At 38.8% G+C, this 21,100-nt stretch overlaps 3 protein-coding genes across 3 annotated transcripts; 2 read left to right on the top strand and 1 right to left on the bottom strand.

Moving 5' to 3' along the window:
- The first annotated feature begins 1,839 nt into the window (after nt 1-1,839).
- On the top strand, nt 1,840-14,857 carry Samdc (S-adenosylmethionine decarboxylase). The gene is made up of 6 exons (XM_077418824.1): nt 1,840-2,376; nt 5,609-5,695; nt 11,064-11,190; nt 13,206-13,308; nt 13,489-13,772; nt 14,367-14,857. The coding sequence occupies exons 1-6, from the start codon at nt 2,246-2,248 to the stop codon at nt 14,670-14,672; spliced, it is 1,038 nt and encodes a 345-aa protein (XP_077274950.1). The 5' UTR covers nt 1,840-2,245; the 3' UTR covers nt 14,673-14,857.
- LOC143904281 (uncharacterized) lies at nt 14,778-18,271 on the top strand. The gene has a single exon (XM_077418826.1). It carries the CDS (start codon nt 14,778-14,780, stop codon nt 15,396-15,398), a length of 621 nt encoding a protein of 206 aa, XP_077274952.1. The 3' UTR covers nt 15,399-18,271.
- Nucleotides 18,256-21,045, bottom strand: LOC143904282 (uncharacterized). Its single transcript, XM_077418827.1, has 2 exons — nt 19,122-21,045; nt 18,256-18,735 (listed from the first exon to the last, which is right to left on the bottom strand). Exons 1-2 carry the CDS (start codon nt 19,438-19,440, stop codon nt 18,566-18,568), a joined length of 489 nt encoding a protein of 162 aa, XP_077274953.1. The 5' UTR covers nt 19,441-21,045; the 3' UTR covers nt 18,256-18,565.
- Nucleotides 21,046-21,100: the final 55 nt, after the last annotated feature.

Below are 21,100 nucleotides of genomic sequence, written 5' to 3'. Positions count from 1 at the left end.
AATTTCAAAGTTTTGATGTCGGTAAGGTAGGAAAATGATAATTTACGTTTGGACATACACACGTGTGTGTGTGTGTGTGTGTGTGCCCTGCTTTAACGAAAAATCACAACTTCTATAAAGCAGGACATACACACGCGCGTGTGTGTGTGTGTGTGTGTATGTGGAACCCTTCAAGTCGTGACACAGTCGCTACCCATGATGACGAAATTCACGAAATGAAGTTGTGCAGTATTTTAAAAACGTAAATTATCATTTTCCTACCTTACCGACATCAAAACTTAGAAATTAAATTAAAAAAAAACGAGACCTGAGCGACGATTTTCTTTCTCAGAATGTTTTTTACACACAGAAATAAACAATTTTACAAAGTTTTAAGAAAATCGGAAGGGGAACGTTATACTAAACATTTACCAAAAAATAGTTTTTAATTAGATTAGATTGGCTACATTTCAGTTCTAATTTATTCATTAACTGTATAGTGACATGATGCTAATACAGAAACATTATTATTTATAGTTTATACCAACAATAAGCTGTTAAACGACAAAAAGCAATATTATTTAGTTTATTACGGAATATACACAATGTTTATTTTTTTATAGGTGTAAAATCAAGATCTTCAAAATTTTATTGTTAATTTTCCGTAGCGTCCTAAAAATTATGCTCAAACTGAATAATATAGTAACTAAAAATAAAATTGCAAACAAAACATAAATTTCCGGTATTTCTGGCGAAATGTGAATAATGTTCGATGATCCATAGATTACTCATTGTTTAAATAACATTTTAAACATGATTTATATTAGACGTAGATTATTATATTAAAATATAATATATTTTATATGCATAAACGTCCAACCCCGTTACTAATCGCGCTTATATCAAGTGTAATTATTTTGGTAAATTCCGAAACACACCGCGTAATGTGCGGCACTGACCGCGAATGTTCTCACGGGGATTTGAATGTCAGGAAGGATAGCTTGGGAGAGACAAGAGATAGATTAATGCTTGGGAAATGATACTTTATTCTTCTACGTGTACAAGCGTCCGATCGCCCTTGACGCTGTACAACGACTGCCGACAGTGCCGACAGTGCCGACGTGCCGACTCGCCGACCGTTCACTCTTCTCGTCCCCGAATCCACCAATAGGAGCTCTTTATCTCACGCTATACCAATCCCGACGCTTCTTCCTGCGCAGAGCGCTACGGCGCAACTCGGTATCTCAAGCGACCAATTACATTACTCTTAGCCTACACAGACACGGCGCGACATTCGACAGATCGGGAACAATCAAAATCTTACACAAGCTAGGGCAGCGATGGCAGCGACGTGACGATAATCAAGTCACTTGCACAATGCTAGGCAACAGGCAATAGGAACAGGGAATAGAAATCAGAAATCATATACCTATAAATGCAGAATAAACAGTGACACAGGCAATAGATACAGTTTTCGTCACGTTGGAAGTTCTGTGTCCATTGCCTGTTGCCAATCAATCATACGAATTTTTTAGGTTGTAATTAACGATTTTTTTGTTATTTCCTCTTCCTATTGCCTGTTCTTCTTCTTCTTCTTCTATGATTGGCCTTCAAGCAGTACTGCTCCGAAAACGGCCAGGACGAATCCTATTGCCTGTTGCCTGGCATTGTGCAAGGGGCTTCACAGTTCACGTATCGTTTCGCGCGCAGTTTCGCGGCGCGCGCGCGCGCCCGCGCGCAGCGTTCCCTGTTGGCGACCATCGGCGGCAGGTAGTTCCGTCCGGCGCCGTCCGCGGCGCCACGCTGCAGAAGCGCGCGAACCGTGCAGCGTGCGAGGTGCGAGACACGGCGCAGCGCGCGGCGGTTGGCTGATGGTGGCGGCGATGACGGCGGTGGCGGCGGCGCAGCATGCTTGGCAGCACCGGCGACCATCCGTCCGTCGTCCGTCCGTCAAGCCGTCAATCAGTCAATCGGTGTGCCTCTGGAGTCTGGTGCGGTTAGTGTGTCAAGTCAGTCTACGAGCGCGCGTCACCGGGAGTAGCGCTTGGAGCTTGGAGTACTTACGCTCCGTGTTATTCACGCATTCAGTCGATCGGCGCGAGATCAGCGATCGTGAGAGCCGCGACAGAGTTAGAAGAGGGAGGAAGGAACGCGGCGAAGGCGAGAGAGAGAGACGTGAATTACGCGATCGCCCGCGCGTGCCGCTTTTGCAATTTCGTGGAGCGAACCAGCGAAGACGACGAACCCCGCGGCCGACGGCGAGAGGATGGCGGACACCAAGGACGACTGCGCCGACAACGTGCAGTTCTTCGAGGGTGTCGAGAAGCTCCTTGAGGTCTGGTTCACCAGCTCCAAGGGCCTCAAGCAGCATCAGGGTGATCTCCGTCAGATACCGCGGTAAGTACGCCGCCCGCCGGTGTCTTGCTGCTGACACCGCACCGTCTCCTCCTCCTCTTCCTCTTCCCCCCTCCCTTTCCCTCTTCCCCGCGAAAACGATGACAGTCGACGCCGGCCAGGCCAGGACGGACGGTGACGAGCCGCGCCGGCGTCGACCGTGTTAGGAGTCCGTAGACTGGACTGACCGTTCACGTCGTCTCGGTCGATTTTCTACGCGCGTGTCTTTACGGACGATTTTCCGAAAAATAAGCGCTAAATTGAGGCGTCGCACCACCTACGAGGCTCCGCCAAGTGTGCGGCCCCTTGATTAACACTCGCGTTTTGGGCAAAATGGTTCGCCTCCTCGTGACAGGAAAACCTTCACCGAGCTGTCAAAAAGACATCATCGGGATGTGAAAAATCCTAAAATGCCCGCAAACATCTTTTCACTTTTCTGAAGTTTTTCTCTTATCATTTCTCTTTTTAATTCTCTTAAGAAACGTTATTTCTTTGGACGCTCGCGCGTTTCTTCACGATCACTCGAATTTGTTTATTATGTCGATCTAGAATAATTTAAGAACAGTCCGCAAGTTCGCAAGCATACATGAATCTGTTTGAAGAGAACAATCGCGGGTTTCTTTTTTTAAATCCCGATTAGACTTATCAGACTCTTGACATTGACAAGCCCCTCGGTCTAGCTTTCAATTCGTTAACGTCTCGATCTTGCCCGCTCGATGATCCTTAAAGAGATTTCCAAGATTTTGCCCGGAGCACATTTGAATACTCGAAATGGAATTTAAATTGATGGAATTAAATGTAACTTAAACAATTAGTGAGATAAAAGATAAAAGTCACAGATTTGCTCAACCATCCATACGCGCGGCGACCGCGTAGCGATTATGTAACCGCCGATTGATAGCGGCGCGATCCACTGCGATTTGATTGTCGTAGTTGTTTACGTGCAACGTCAGCGTCAGAGTGTCGTTGAACCTCCTCCCGAGGTGTGCGCCTACGGGTAAAAGGCCGGCTGCGATGCCGACTACTGTTTATTTTTGCATATCGCGGGGACAATAAATTTAGAAGCCTAGCCACTGCCACTGCCGACCGATGAAGCGGGAGCGCACGCCGCGCGCCGCGCCGCGCCGGAACGCCGATCCGAGGCTTCGTTGACATGCGAGATTGTAATCGTTGAACCCTTGTGAAATTCGTTAAAAGTTTTCCTAACTGCAGCTCTCTCTCTCTCTCCCCTCCCCCCTCTCTCTCTCTCTCTCTCTCTCTCTCGAATAACAGAACAAAAATCACATTATTTTCCCTGTCGGATTGAAAGATAAATCATTTCACTTGAGAGATTAAGATAATCGAACGTCAAATAAACATGTTCCACGTATTTGACTTAATGTCACAAGAATTTTGTTGAGTGAGTGTGAGTGAGTGATTTATTATTATTAATTAGTCACTGACTACATATATACAGCTTATAAACATGTCTGTTGTTTGTTAAGTTCGCAGGCGTCTAACAAATTCCTTTATACAGTATCATCTGCGTTTTTGATATACTCGTTTAAACTATTGTACTTACAGTTTCAAAATTCCATTACTAAAAATGCTTCTTTGCGCATTTGTTGTATTACTCAATTTTATACATAGATCATTTCTCCTACGCGTATCATATTCATGATGTTCACGCTGCCTACTTAATTTACATTGCAGGTACTCCGGCGTTTTGCCTAAATACTATCTTATGTATAAAAATACAAACATTTCTTTCAATTCTTTGTTTTACTGTTTGGAAGCATAAGGTTTCCAACATAGAATCTATTGACGTGTAAATATTGCATCTAATTATTGCTCGCATTGCTTTATTTTGACATATTTGTAATTTTCTAATCTGGCTCTCATTCATATTATACATCAAAGTGCTGCAGTATTCAAAGTGTGGTGCAATTATGCTCTTATATATTTGGCATCTCGTGTTATCATGCAGTAGTTCTCCTATTCTCCATAGCAAACTTACTTTTTTTGTTAACTTTTTTATAGATATAATCTACATTTTCTCTTTAAAATTCAGATGCTCATATTATACCCAAATATTTGAAAATTTTTACGCGTTCTATATATATTTTATTCATTTTAATTCCTTCTCTATACTCGACTTGTTTTTTTATTCTTTCTATAATCATAAATTTCGTCTTCTCTATATTTATTTTTAGTTTATTAACATTAAACCACTTGCTGAGTTTCTGCAGTACCTATATTTAATTCGTTAATAATATCATCAACATTATCTCTTTCACGATACACTGTCATGTCATTTGCAAAAAGCCTCATGTTTCTGAATATCTTAATAATATATCGTTTATGTATATAAAATAAATAACAATGTCCCTAATACTGTTCCTTGCGGAACTCCTACGTTACAATCTATTTCATTTGACAACACACCATTATATTTGACTTGCTGTTTTCTATTAGTTAGATAACTTTTAAACCATTTTAGTACTGTTTCTTATAGCCCGTATTTTTCTAGCTTCTTTAACATAAGTTCACGGTCAACCGTCTCAAACGCTCTTTTAAGGTCTATATATAAATATAACTACTATATACTTATTGTTATCACAATCTTGTTTCCAATCAGATACCGTGTATTGTAATGCTGTCTCGCAAGAATAACCGTTGTAATAAATAAAGTAAAATATATGGTTATAGAGCATTGATTGTGTAAATATATTGTTAATGATTCTCCTGTACATTTTTTTATTCAATAAATTTTTGTAATCATAGACTTCATTATATGATGCCAAAAATAATTAATAAAATTCGTAATTTGAATCTCGTAAATTGTTTATGTTAAGATCAATTTTGCTGTAAATTGTCATTATTTTAAGAAATTAATAACAATGTATGGCGCGGAAATTAGAGATAGCGATAAATACGAGAAATTTATCAAGCTTATGCCGAATAGCGTATAGTCGCAAGATTAATTATCGAATAAAAAAAGTCTGTTAAATGTTCTGATATAATAAGAACAAAGGAGAAGACATAAATAAATTTCTGCAGCTTATTCTGCACCCTATTGACGGGGTTTAAAATAGCATTCTATTTTAATAAAATGCTTTTCTAAACAATTTCTTGAAATTTTTAAAGACACGTGTGCTTTAAGCGATGTGTGTGACATATGGTGACTTATGTCAATTTTGATTTAGACAAACAATCGATCTGTCATGCTAACCGAGTAAATCTATTCTTTTTGCAGGCAAAAATGGGAGTCATTGTTGAAGATAGTCCGTTGCGAGATCATCAGCTTTTGCCATAACGATCAAGTGGACGCCTATGTTCTTAGGTAAGTTGTTTTGTAATAAGCCGAGATTAACGAAAGTCGCACTCAGGTAATAGACCGACCCGACCCGTGAAGAAAAGAAAAAGTTTTCGGATTTAACGAGGGATTTATCGAGGGATCAATGCCGAGACACAGGCATCCTATTATGTTTTTTTTTTGGTCCGTATATTACTTCGCCTAATGTAAAATTGTGTGCATTTTCTATCTCAAGAATTCAAAGCAGACAAAAGGATGTCCATCTCCAGTTCATTTCGAGCAGATTTTATCAGATTTTCATTTGCAATCTAATCGCGCCGACTGCAGTGTATATAGAATTACTAATTAAGAAAACTTGGACGCGCGCGCGCGCGACAAACATCCCTCTGATATTTATACAGAAAGATGCGCAATACAAATTGTTGCGGCAATTCGTAGTTTTTTGAGGATTAGATTCGTGTGGACTAGATTTTATTCGTATGAATATTATCTACCTTGAGGTAGGTTTCTTCCACATTGCTTCATCGATGTTTCGTTCTTAGAAGTCGATGTATGTACGTCGGTTGAAACTCTGTTCGGCTTGATAAAACTCGGATTACATCACTTGGAAACAAAAGCTGCCGTATCTCTATCTAAACATTTTTCAACATGAGGTGTCTGTATTTTTGGACTTGCGAGAGATTTTTAGAGAAATTATATGTTACTTCGCTCACGTGAAATATCAGTTTGGACATTTGGGAAAGAATACTTTATTGTATAAATTATTATCTCCCGAATATCAGAATTCGTATGTCAGAATGATGATCTAAGAACATAAAAAACATAATCGCGCAATTTTTCGCACATTTAACACTAGATTCGGAAAGAAAAAAAATAATTAACTTAAGAGGGACAGGGTACAATTCTCATCTCGGTAACGATGTTATCTGCTCAAAAACTATTTCAACTTTGCTTCTATATTTTAATTTAGCGTAGCCTGCGCAACAACTCGATGTCGAGATAAACGATATTCAGCATGTCACCCTTCAGCTAAAATTGCGCTGTTAAATCTCAGAATAAAACGACATAATCCTCATCAGACGAATGCGGGGCTAATTGTCGGATCGCGTATGGGCGAGAAGTGAGCGCGGGTGTTCGGGGTACGAGCAACGGCGCAATTTTTCGTGACGCGCGTAGAAAGCCGAGAGCGGGTTGGTGCTCCGCGGGGCGTTCCGAGGAGAGAGAGAAAGAGAGAGAGAGAGAGAGAGAGAGAGAGAGAGGGGGGGGGGCACTCAGCCGCCCGTGTACCGCCGGTGTGGTATAATCGATATATCGAATTGTTTTGATGGAGAAGAGGTGCACCGTCCCGTCCGGCCCGGCCCGGCTCGGCCCGGCCGGCCACGACGCGGGCGGGATGGAACGGGGTGGGATGGGATGGGATCAGATGCGACGTGCCCTGGTTCCAGAATATTTGAGGGTGCGCGAGAGTCGACCCAGTGCCGCCGCTGATCCGCCCCTATAAATAAATATGGTCAAGGTGACACTTTCTCGCGTTTTAGCCCACCGTGCGGGAGTCGCCCTCTTCCAGTCGATAGCAATCGTGAGCGAATCTTCTAGTATTTTCGCTACTAATTAGTAGTAGCGATGGCGGTAATAATAACGATAACGGTGATTTATTATCTCGGAAAGAAATACTCCCCTAAAAACAAAAATGTGACGTATAAAAAATATAATGGAAATGAATAATATGATGTATAATAACAAAATGGAAAAAAATGAGATAAAAAGAATAAATTCATGGGAAAGAAAAGTAAATTAGAGGGAAAGAAAAGCAAAAAGGAGAGAAAGCACAAAAGATATTATTATAGTAAAACGAACCTTATTATGGACTCGAAAGATAGATGTTGACTGATGACCCTCTTCAAGGTTCTCAAAGAATTTTTGACAAGGAGGATAGTTATCTGCAAATTGATCTTCCTTATACGTTCGGCTTGTGTCTACTATCCCGCTAGGAAATCGCCGCTAATTTGAATTTCCCCTGCTAAAGAGAGGAATTTGTTGCGTTAAGGCGCTTTGGACTTGCTTTCTTTTCCTTTTGCGACTCTACGAACTCGATCGATACCTTCCAACTAATGACGAGAGATTGGTTTTCTCGTGAAATCCAAAACATCCGTCAGACGTTCGTAGAATTCCTTTGTAAATAAATTTGTCATTTAATATTAGTTACTTACTTGATAAAATTATTTATTTATTTAATTTGATATCTATTAAATTGAAAAAAAAAAATTAAATTTGCGAGAATGAGATTGTGCAAAAAATCATCGAAATAATGTTTATTAAATAAAGTCGTTAGCTCTCATAAAGTTTTTTATATTTAGAGGAAAATTATTTGATTTTTTAAATCCAAGTGTTTTACTCAACACGTCAATGGACAAATAACAAACGCGTGACATCCACGATTTGCATAAAATATCCAATATATTTAACTAACGAATTTACGATCGCGTATTCAAAGCGGAAACTTTTTATTCTGATAAATAAAATGATAACAATAACAAATTTATCTTCAAAGGAATTCCACGAACGTCCGGCGGATGCTTTGGATTTCGCAAGCAACCGATCTCTCGTCATTAGCTGGAAGATATCGTTGTTAACAAAATTATATACATTATATAAATAAATAAAGTTTGTGTAAAGAAAGGTATAAAACAGGCTGTTTCAGATTTGATCTACAATTATGATATTAAAAAGTTTACAAATTTATCTATTAAATATAAATAAGTGCGCATGTATTAAAATTTTGAAAGGGAGTCAACATATAAGTATTTGAGTGGACTCGAATGTGAACTCGAGAGAATTGCGAATATTTATTTTCTATATCCAATACCTAAGTATTATTATATATATATGATAGTACTTAAAAGTGAAAATGTTGCGTCTTGGTTATGACTTTCCACTTTCGCCAAAAAAGTGATTCACATTGACACATAGGGGTACACATACATACGTACACATCTTTTTTTCCTTAAAAAATTATGTATGACCAACGAAATTATAACTGAATTTCTCATATTTCTGAAACAATTTTCATAAATGTGCGTATATCTCAGATATGTCTAAATCTTGTCAGATTTCTCCGCGGTGTTTCAAGTTTTTTTTGCTGCCTTAAGAAATGTCCGACATAAATTAATCCTTTCATTAAGGCCCAGTTTCACAAATGTCGGTTAACTTTTAACCTTAGGTTAACTCACTCTTCTATAAAGTCTCTTTCTATAAAGGGGGCGATAGAAAGAGACAAAAGTGTGTTAACCTAAGGTTAAAAGTTAACCGACGTTTGTGGAACTGGACCTAAGATATATAATTTAGCTTGTTATTAAAATAAAGACATCTTGATTTCTCCATTTTCGTGAATTTAATAATCATATAGACTCTCTAAAATCTATAGTTCGATCTTTGTAATAAATTATGATTATTGGTTTCGTCAAACTTATTGATTATTATTTCCATTGTTATTTTACTTTTATTGCTATTATTTTTGTTATATTATTATCATAATTACCGTTACTATTTTTTCTATACTGCTAAGGTTTTTTCTTCTAATACTCTCGCAGTTTCTTTTTATAAGTTTTGCTGACAGGTTGTTTCTGTTAATAAATAAGTAAGTAACATATTAACTTCTTGAATTTAAAGCGACGTATACACGTTCCGTCATAGTTTTTAAATCCAATTATGTGGCCTTCGCAGATCTTTTTTGTACCAAAAGAATCAGTGGAATTTTTTTCACGCCCGCATAATATTACGAGATAATGCTCAATATTCTGTTATCGACTTTAAATGTACGTTTATCATACGTTTTTATTTAGAACACTCGTAAGAAGCTTACGCTTCCAATATCGCTCTCGTTGTCTTCGCGGAGAATCTTAGGGTCAACGTCTATCGTCGATAACCTTTGACGATCTATTTTTAAATTAAATTTTTGCAAAAAGCTTTCCGGCTTTCACTCGGTCATTCGTCACAGCGGGCGTGAAAGAAATAAAGATGTAAATGTTACTAATTAAATAAACGGAGCTTGCGTTGGAGTTACATCTAATTTAAAATAATTGCGACAAACTTTTTAAATTAAAAAAGAAAAATATATAGAGCATCGAGACGGAAACATTTTGATCTAAGTAAATAAGATCGATTTTGTTAGTGAAATGATTAATATATATGTAATAAATAAGTAAAATAAATAAATAAAATGTGATATGTGGAAAATATAAAATGGAAAGTTTTAAATTCTCACACTAATATATTAATATATTAATGTACGAAGTAAATTGCATATTTCCTTCATCTTTCGAGTCGTTAACAAGAATGAGGAACGTACGGCCAATTCTGTGAATGTTATCATGGTAAAAATGAATTATCTTTTTTTTCTCGTTTAAAAAGTCGTTAGTGTAATCAAGAAAGAGCACAATTATCGCTAATGAATGAACTGTCGGGCGACGATGTGTCGGGCATGACGAATGTTGATGTAATGATGGAGGTCCACGTGCAGTTCCCGCTGAGGAGCACGCAGATATTTGTAAATTGCGCGAATTGTCTTCGCGCAACGTCACTTTCTGCCTAATAATGAAGCACAGTTCAGAAATAGCAACATCAGCAGAAGCCAAGCAAATATCTTTTAATAACCTTCATTCTTCGCTGACCTTCGCTAATATAGTGCTCTCAAATAACGTCATAATTATCTACCAGCATAATTAGCAGAGCAAATCAATTAAAGTAGAAAGAAAAGAAAAAGCGAATAAATGTGCGTCACTCTCGTTTAATCTTAAACACGCGCGCTATATTATCTCCGTTTAGCTACCATGAGATCTCTGATATATCGCAACTGCGTAAGCCCTTCGTGAAGAACATCAGTTTGCAAACCGTTAGACTCACTTTCATCGGGAGCGAGATTTAGACAAATTGTTTTTAACGAAATAAATATATAGTTGAATCATTAAATAAAAAGAAGAGGACACAGTCACAACAGGGTGTTCGTGTCGTAAATGTTTAATTAAATTAACATTTTAAAAAACTTTCGGTCTGTTATCAGGCCGTCTTCAGTTAAATCATTACTTGATCAGATTTAATTTAATTTAAATACGTTTTTCACTTTTTCATTGAGAGTTAAGTAAGTTAAATAAGATCATCGATTGAGAACTTCTTAATTCCAGATCGCTATTTCATCGCGAAGAAGTAAGATTTTACAGAGTTGTCGCTTAATGATTTTTACATCCGAACGTCTCGAATAAGCGTGCCATTTATATTGAACATTTATATTACCGAAATGTCACGCAGATATTATGATGTCTCAGAAAATGCGCTAAAAATTAATAAAAATCGTCGTCAGCGAAACAGCTAATCATGCTGTGATTTATCATGTCCGCAGCGAGAGCAGCCTGTTTGTGTCCAAACGCAGACTCATACTAAAGACTTGCGGTACCACTACACCTCTGCAGTGTTTGGAGCCGCTTCTGGAGCTCGTTGAGGAGTACACTGGCTTCGACGATGTCGAGGTAAATCGTTATCTTAAGGATATTACAAACGACCGTTAGCGTGGGCATGTAAAGGATCGAATTTTGTGACACATTTTTCGTGAACATATATTTAACGTGGCACATGGACGAAAATTATTATTAAATAATTATAAAAGTTCTTACTCTTTCTCTTCTATAATACAGTTGACCAGATATTTTTTTCGAAAATATCACCTGAAAATTTAAAAAGAATAGAGATGCGTATATTTGCGCAAGCTAGGGCAATATTAAGTTATAGTTGGTGTAAAATAATTGTATCTTATATCGTGCCCAGGCAGGATTTTTAGAAACAACACATATTTGTAAGATTATTAGATAATATATACTTATAAATATTTAATATAATATTATATTATATAGATATTTATTTACATAAAAAATAAGATAATAGATTTTATACGTGAAAAATTTCTTATGTAAAACAATTTTTTAAATATTTTTTGAAGTAATAAAGATTTCGTACATAAAATATCAACGTTAGAATATTAAAAGATTTTGTGAATATTTCCTCTAAGAAATGTTACGTCCGTCTTATATCGGGCGTGTTGGCAAATTCAACGCAAGCGACCGCGGCAGAGGAGACCAGCTCCTTTCCTCCGAACGCGCCGCGTCGTTCTTCGTTCTCAGGAGTGCTTAGCTATATAACTTGACCTAGTGCGCGCGGATAAGAAACGCGGCTCTATATGTGTTCCTCCGCCACGCGCGAAACGCGTCTCTCTGCCGCCTCCTGGTTTATTGATCTCACCTATCTCGCCGCGACATACCTGCCTCTCCCACGCTGTCCGAAACGCATTTTCGCTCGCCAGCGTTTAACCGCTCAGCTTCTTTCTCCTCTTGATTGGGCAGTATCGGATCAGAAGACCCCCGTTTACATTTTCCTTTCTTTTTTTCTGCCCTTCGTTCGTTGATTTGCAAACAGGCAATCATTTTTATACCAATTGTGCGGTCCCGCGACGTGGCCCCGTGGAAATCGGGAACATATCGTTGAAATTCGAACATGCGACTTACTTCAGTCCGATTCCACACCCCACCTCCGAATCGCGGCGGAGGGCGCGAGATTTGAATCGCGGATTTAGATCGGCCCACCACCCGTCGAGATATATTCCGCTATAATTTTTTTACGGGCTCCCTCTTGTTTTTCGAAAAGTATCGAAGAATATCGCGTGTCCTAATTATCGTCTAGTTATCGCTGAAAGAGAGCATATAATTGTAGATATTTTATATATTTATTCTTCGGAATGATAATGACGTTAATAATGATAACTATGATAGTATTGCAATTATATTATGATGAAAATACGAGTAACCTTTCCAATAACGTGGTACTTGAATTGCACGGTAAAAAATTGTGACAACCCTTGAATAACACGGTACTGGAGTTGCACGAAGTTAGAATAACAGTCACACAACAAAAGAAATACGTAAATACCGGGGTGGAGCTTATGTTGTTTTTTTTTTAAGTTTTTGTTTAAATAACCCCTTGGAACCAAATGTGCAATTTTATATGGATCTGGTTTTGAATTGCACGGGTTTCAATAACACGAAATCACGAGGGTTACCTGTAATGACACAAGAGTTACAAATAAACAATCTATTTCGAATTCGTGCACTGTTTATCTGTGTTGCAATAAGCAATTCATATTTCGCGTTCGTTGGATGCGTGTGCTTTTGGGGAAAGTGGGGAATATACCGCTTCACCGGTCTCACTCTCTGTAACGCTCTCGAACGACTCTGACGTTCCGTTCGCTCTTTGAATAAAGGCACGAGTTATATTATACTTGTCGCTCTATCTACCTACCTACCGTCTCTCATCACCATCCTGCCTGTATCGTCGGCTAATATTAACAACAATCTGTTATGTTTGTAATTATTATTTTTTAATTATTGTTACTGCTATTTTATTATTATTGTCGTTAACAATAAAGTATTTAGAATATATAAAATGAGTAAATGAGTAAATGTACATGGTTCTTAGTTTTATGTCACGCTTTCAGAACGTCTTTTACTCCCGAAAGAATTACAAGAAACCGGAGTTCCAGATATCGCCGCACCAGACGTTTGAGGAGGAAGTCGCTCTGCTGGATTCCCTCTTCCCTGGTAAATATCAGATATAACTGTTTATTTTTATTATACAGGAAGAGAAAAAAGACAGAAAGAATTGGAATTGAGCTAGGATAGAGTGATTTAATTACCCCAACTCAAATCGGTTCATCTTTTGTATGTTTTCAAATTAAGGATTCGGAAGCCCCGTCACTGTAGCCCTATCTCTTATTTCAGATGGCGAAGCTTACTGCATGGGCTCACCCGAGACAGATTGCTGGTATCTCTACACTCTGAGCCGCGATAAGCCACTGCAGGACCCACCGGAGCCGGATCAGACCCTTGAGATACTCATGACGCAGTTAGATCCAGACGTGATGTCAATCTTTACCAGGGACGTCTGCTCGTCCGCCGACGAGGCGACGGTCAAATCGGGAATCGACAAGCTCATTCCTACTATGATTATAGATGACTTTCTGTTCGAGCCATGCGGATACTCTATGAATGGGATATCTAAAAATGTGAGTTGCAAACTTTGAGATGAATAATCTTAAACAAATATTTAGCCATAAGATTGGAAGAAACAAAAATTTATGATGTAATATGTAACACGTAATATATCACTTGTAAATTAATATATCATATATTATATACATACATATTACTTTGTATATATATTTTTAAAAATTTAAAATTTAATTTATAATATATATATATATATATATATATATATATATATATATATATAGGTATATATAATTATAATATAAACATTTTTTTATTTGAGATAATATTTTAAAATATTGTATTTCTTGTAAAGTGATATTGTTGCAAGTAGGGACCAGGAGAGTCTTATTGTAATATCTAAAATCAAGAGACACGATAGTGTCTCGTGCCAAATATACGCGGAGCGAGACCGACCGTGACTCTTTTACGCGACGCGATGGGTTGCGAGTACTCGAGATGTATTCTTTACATATAAAAATATCTCCTGATCTCTACTTGCAACAATATCACTCTTCGTTCCTAACGTTGTAATCCGATATAACCATAGTAACAGGCGGAGTCTTAATTGTCTACAATACACTACGATACTATCTTTTTCCTTTTTTCAGGGCAGCTACATGACGATCCATATCACACCGGAGCCCGAGTTCTCGTACGTGTCGTTCGAGTGTAACGTCTCAGAAACGTCATACGACGAGATAATTCGTCGCGTGCTAAACACCTTCAAGCCGGGCAAGTTTGTCGTGACGATTTTCGCCAACAAGCAGTCTGCGGCGGCTAATTGTCCGCGTGAACTCGAGAAGCGGACCGATTATCTGAACCGTTCTGGCGACTGGCTGCGCACCGACGTGCAGTACTGTCGTTTCCTCAACTACGATTTGACTTGCGCTTTCTTCTCGCGCTTCCCGAGCTGAGGGTTCAAGGACGCTTCATTTATCTCTCAACCCGGGACTAATGAAGCGCACACCACCCCCATTCCTCTCTGTCTTCCTCCCCGTGATTGTCACCGCGATGGCGCGATGACGATCCCGAGGAGCGAGGACAGAGAGCACTTCACCCTCCCGCACTCACCCGCTTTCCAGGGTTGTGACGTTTTCAGCACGACCCTGAAAAGTGTGAATGGCGCAGACATCACGGTTCGCTCAGCGTCGTTGCCACAACTGACGATGAAGATGCCGCGATCCAAGGTATACCGTAAGACATCTCTCAAAAGCCTGTTTCTCAAGTGCGAAGTTGACGTCGGCGCCAATGGTAACGGCGCCACCGAGAGGAACGGCGTTGTGCGATACATGAGCGTCGCCGCGGAAAAGAAGCAAAAGAGGAAGAATTTCGCGGACAGAGACGTCGACGCGGTCGCGAGATGCGAGAACAAGTGGGGTCTCGAAGACATCCACATCACATGCAATCCCATGTCGACGCCGTATCCATACTCGACGCCGACAGCAACTACCACAACGACGACCACCACCGTCACCACCAAGACGACGTCGACGACGGCGGTAGAGAGCGACGAGGAGCCGAAGAGCCGCAGCTGCGGCAGCTTTCTACCGATACTCGCTCTGATCCCGCACTCGGTCATCAGTTTTCAGTATCTCAGCCCGAAGATGAAGTTCTCGTGGTGGCGGAACAAGATCTCGTGAAGACACGCGTAGGCGCCCACCGTCGTCGCCGTCGACGTTGTGCGTCGCGACGCCACTCCGACTTGTTTTATGAGGAGACACACCTCTCTTACTTTGTAGCGAGCTCTCTTTCCTTCCTCCCTCACCTCTCTGTCTCTCTTGGCTTATATATATATACATATATATATATCTCTCTTTCTATTTCTATGTATCTCACTTCCGGCCAGTCTTCATCAATTAGAGAAATCCTTAAAGCATCATTATCTCGCAAGTCCACCTATATTAGCAGTTAACGTATTGGAATGCGTAAGCTGTTACTAGTTGTAACTTTCGCAGTTACGAAATTCCCATTGTCGCAAAGATGCATACTTCGTTAATGTGAACGCATTAAAGTGCGTAATATTTTCATGATAGTTCTCTGACAAGTTTCCGTGCGTGGTAACGAGGTTTGGTTCCACAAAATGTTTTCAAATATCTAACAATTTTGACATAACGTGAAGATGCGACTGTTCAAGACTCAAGACCTAACGGTTTCTAAAATTGAGCGGAATTTAAGACCTAAGGAACCAAACTGACTTTCTATGGGACAACACTGTAACTTTTGTAACAACAACAATCTCCTAATTCTTTCAACTCGCCGAAGAAAAATGTACGGTGTTTATTACCTATGCACACGGCGTTTTTCACACGTTGCCGGATCCTCTAGTCGATCAAAGTTCCTCCGTCGTATAATGCGCTTTTGATTTGTATTTTTTCCAAAATCCGCTCGGGGGAAAAACGTCGTATTCAGTCCCCTCATAGTCTTTGCTCTAGGAGATATCTAAACAGATATCGAACATTCCGGAATCCAAATTCTGTGCCATTTCAGACCGAGCAGTCATGCTTAACGATACAAGTTTTTGTTTTTTTTTTGCATCTGCGCTCGTTCTTTTTTTTCTTCTCGTCGAAAATATAGAAGTATTCCAAGATCCTAGAATATTTAAGTTAGACACAAAAATTCTCTATAACTAAGAATCTAAAGATCGTAGAACCTAAGGATCCACAGTTCCTAGAATCTAACACCTAACGATCCAAAGACCTTAGAATCTAAGCACGCAAAGATCCTAAAACGTAAGGATTCAAAGATTCTTAAAATTTAAAGAGATACTTCAACGTTGTTAGAGCGTACTTAAAGAATCAGGCTATTTCGCGAGGATGCAAGCATAAAATCGAGCATTCTCGAAGATTCTAGAATGTAAGGATTCAAAAGAGACATTATATAAAATTTAAGCGTCTAACGATCGGACATAATATATCCCCTCGATTAATTGGTTTCCTTCGGCGAACTTCCTTAATTATAGGTGGGCGCCGTTGCGGGCACAATCAATTGTCGAGATATACAGCCGAGAATATATCCATAAAAACAAATAAAAAGGAAGATTATGTCGAGAAAGTTTTACGTTACGTAAGATTTAAAATATATCGGAGAGAAGAAGTAATAGTTGGATGTTTCGACGACTGATCTTTGAAATCTCTGTTGAGAGAAGTCGATCGAGCCACGCTGGAAGTAAAAAAAACCGAAAAAAAGACATTTGTCGTCTATTTTGTTACACTGTATGCGCCAGCATCAACGTCGCGTGAGTATCACGCGAGTGGAGGGCGATGAAAATTGATCTCATCGTCGATCGTCCCCGGTTCGCGATCAGGAACGGTTGTGCAAGCGGTTGTGTTGGTATGTCTGTCTACCGAGATAGAGAGACCCGTGCATCGCAATGCGAAAGATCTAGTATAAATTGCCAGGCGACGAACGTCGCGGTGGAACAACATTTAACGTTTATGTTTTTTATCACCATATTTTTATGTTTCCGTTTTTTTCCGTTTTACGTTAGTCAGCGTAGTAATCATTTTTCTAAACGAAAAGAGACGACGAGTCGTGTATGAGACATTTGTTTCGCTCGTAGCTCTCGGCGATTCTCGCACCCGAGTCGGTCCGATTATTATTTTTTACGCTAGATCGATTAGCAAACCCGATGGACTCTTGGTCTCCTAATCGACGATCTTGGTTCCTTGTCTTTTTCTTTTCCCTTTTTTTTACGGAATCATACAACAGAATGATACGTTACTGTTGCTGCAACGATAGGCTCAAAATTATCGTTTTTAAAGCAACAATTTCATCTCCTGTATGCTTTCCGATTTTAATAAATCATTTTCGTAAACACGCATCTTTCGTTGTTTTTTTATTTTATCGAGTTCTTTTTTTCCCCCTCGCTTTTACTCTTAAAATCATTTGAGATTATTTCTCGATTCACGTCGCACGTTCGCCGACTTATAGAAAGGAGAATATTGCAAATATATAGTCGCAAAATCAGGATAATATTTTGTTTTCTTAAAACGTTATTTTGCAATTTTTTTTACGAACATTTGACTGTTATTTTCTACAATTTATTTTACGTTAATAACGGTTTTCATCTCCATATTGTCTCAATAAACATTAGATTCAACGACTTCTATTAAATAGATGAGTAAGATCAATCGATGTGCGATAATAAGATAAGCGCGGTTAACGAGAGAGTACAAATAATTAATCAATATAAAGAATTTAATCGATAGCGATGTCGACAGAATAAAAAGAGAAAAAAACACACTGTAACACATCGTGGGCTACGGTCCGATTCACGCTCACAGCGTTGTAACCATCATTCTGTCTTCGTTGCACATCGAATATCAAACGAAGATAGAGCGATGCTTTCAGCGCTGTGAGCGTGAATCGGACCGCAGCCATGGAGTGTTACTTTCAGAAGCATTACTATTCGTTGCTAATAGATCACTGTTGCATGCTAAAGTAAATAAATTTTTGTGTAAAATATATCTATGAAATAAAGATTATATTTAGTCAATAAAAGTGTCACACACAATTTATTGCTCGTCATTATTCCCCACCTAAATTGACATTTATCTCTTAAAAGTCTTTAACTTTCGACTGTTTAAGTTTTTTTTGTGCCGAAGTAATTATCTAAGAAAAAGAAGAGGGAGACATGTTTTACTTATATTATCTTACTTTCAATATACATCTTCTCTTGGTTCATTTCCTTCGACATCCCTAGAGTTATTGTATAACATGCGACAATTATGGGAGCATATATACTCTCGAGAGGAATGTATTTCAACCCCCTCACACAGGACATCGGAGGACGAAAGGACCGTCGTCGTTAGATCATGACATTCAATTCCGCGTGCTCGCGTTGACTGAAACGCACACGCATCCCACCGAACACGGCGTTAAATCTGGATCGAAAGCCCTTCCGCTGTGCCATTTCCGCGCACTCCTTCGCTATCGCGGGCGCGTCCCCCTCGTACTCGTTTCGGATTCTGTCCAGAGCTACGGTGCGAAGAGCGAATTTAGCATTTTAAAACGTGTTCTCAGAAGTTATATCAAGATGAAAAAGAAAGGGTGGCATATACGAGCTAAGTTGCAGAGTATTATACAGAGAGACTTATCTTTCAGTGCAAAAAGTTTCATAAATAAATACCTTAAATTCCCTCTTATCTACATAGGAATCTTCATAGAACATGGACAAATATAATCAGAAATTTTTTTTACATAGAAATGACAATTTTTCTGCCTTTTTCGTTTCGTTTTGTTATTTAATGACTTTTAGGATATTTATTCTGTTTACATGCCTTCCTTCTTTTTCTCTTGATTAACTATAAATCATACCGAGTCTTCGTAGCTATCAATCTCCGAAGCGGTAGTTACGTCGTTACCTTTCTGCAGATCCATCTCGTCCATCTCCGTGTTGCTGATCTTCGAGAGCTCGTTCCGGAAACTCTTGGTGATCCTTTTACGTATGTAATCCGCCTCGATCTCCTGCTTCGTTCTGGGCACGCGAAAACGAATGCAACAGCACAACCCGACAACAATGCTCAGCAGTACGGAGAGAACAATGCCGGCGAGCTGCCAGATACGAAAGCCCGGTAACGCCTCGTTCTCTAGCCACTGCTGCACCACGTCCTCCACATCGCCATTCGTGGAGACTTCGTTCGACGAGCTGGAAGAGAACGTCGGCAGCGTCGTCTCCTCCATCACACTGTGATTTAAATATTTAAATTTGACTTCAGATATTTCGGATCCGATATATATCCTCCTGTTCGAAATGTCAAAAAAATATAGAGAACTTTGAGTATATAATCTTCAATTTTAATTAATTATATAGCTACGTGATACGGGCTTTAATCGTTTCGTTGGCCTTATTGACGCACATTCAATCCTCGGCAGGATACTTCTGACTGCAGGAAAAATATACAGCTGTATCAGAGGCCTGGGTGTGGTTGAAAAAGCTTAATTTAACGTGTTCCGACACTCCCTATTTTACGCCGCTTACTGATTAGAGATCAATATTACAGGTACGGGATTACAGATCAATACAGGTATACGTTTGTGGATTGTTAATGGTTTTATTATCTTATCTTCTCATGTATGCAAAATGCATATTTATATTTACAATCGTATTTTTTAACATAGCAATATATATATTATAAATTTATTGCGTATTTATCACAGGTTTAGAGTATGTTTAGGCAATATTAATTCTAAATTTTGTTTTATGGTTTGAAAAGGAATTAAGTTTTGAATACAGGAACATAATAAAAGCACATATTCACATATTCACTCACCTTTTCCTGTTTCCATACTTTTTTTTGCTTTTTCTCTTTGCAGAGATGCCAATAATGTCGCCATCTTTTTTTTTTACACATGTCACTATCACATTCGAGAATTCTTTACTTATTTCTTCTTATAAAAAAAGTATGAGAACAAGAAAAGACGACTAAATATGTGTATACATATGCGTGCTTTTATTATTTTCTTGTATTCAAAGCTTAATTCCTTTTCAAACCATAAAACAATATTTAGAGTGTTACCAACTATATTTAATTAATATTGCATAAACATACTCTAAATCTATGATAAATAAGCAATAAATTTGTAATATATATTGCAACGTTAAAAATACAATTGTAAATATAAATATGCATTTTTTTAATTGTTATAATGTTAGGGATTTTTAGCGTCCTGTATATAATAATCTTTTCTGCTCATAATCACTAATTAATTTTAAACATTTTTTATCAGACCATTCCATTTTGTCTATCAGTAGTCGTGTAGACTGCACATACGTGGATAGAATCAAATATACGACTGGGCAATTACACACGTTTTTTTTCATCGTTCATTTTTGTCTTTTGTCATTATTTGTCTAGCTCAAAGCTTAACTACCAGTCTACCACCCGACAAAGCGTATAATCTAATCATAAAAAACATCTTTTGATGTTTCGTCGAAATACCGACTTTTGGTGAGACACTGCGAGCCGAACCGCGTATCATCAAAATGCTTGCAGATTCGTGGGGTGAGTATACGCGATGGTTCGCACTGATGTTCGATTCGAAGTTCGCGAACCTCGCGTGAGCCCGTCGGCTCGATAATGTGGACGCATGGTCGGCTCGCGGTTCGGCTCGATAATGGGGACGCATGATCGGTTCGCGGCGAAGTTCGGCTCACGGTTCTGCTCAATAATGTGGACCGTGCTTGTCAACGTTTTTATTCTCCTAAGTACTTCCACACGCACGACACGTCACATTAGAGAATCTCTTATTTAATATGCATATTTTTGGAATTTTGACACATAAGACACTTAAGACTTTCTCGATCGGGTATGATTATACTGTGCATCGGGCACGATGAAAC

Source organism: Temnothorax americanus, unplaced genomic scaffold, assembly GCF_048541705.1.
Source record: "Temnothorax americanus isolate GAGA-0224 unplaced genomic scaffold, ASM4854170v1 Scaffold50, whole genome shotgun sequence".
NCBI lineage: Eukaryota > Metazoa > Arthropoda > Insecta > Hymenoptera > Formicidae > Temnothorax > Temnothorax americanus.
Note: the sequence above shows the minus strand (reverse complement) of the source record. Positions and strands in the feature narration are given on the sequence as shown.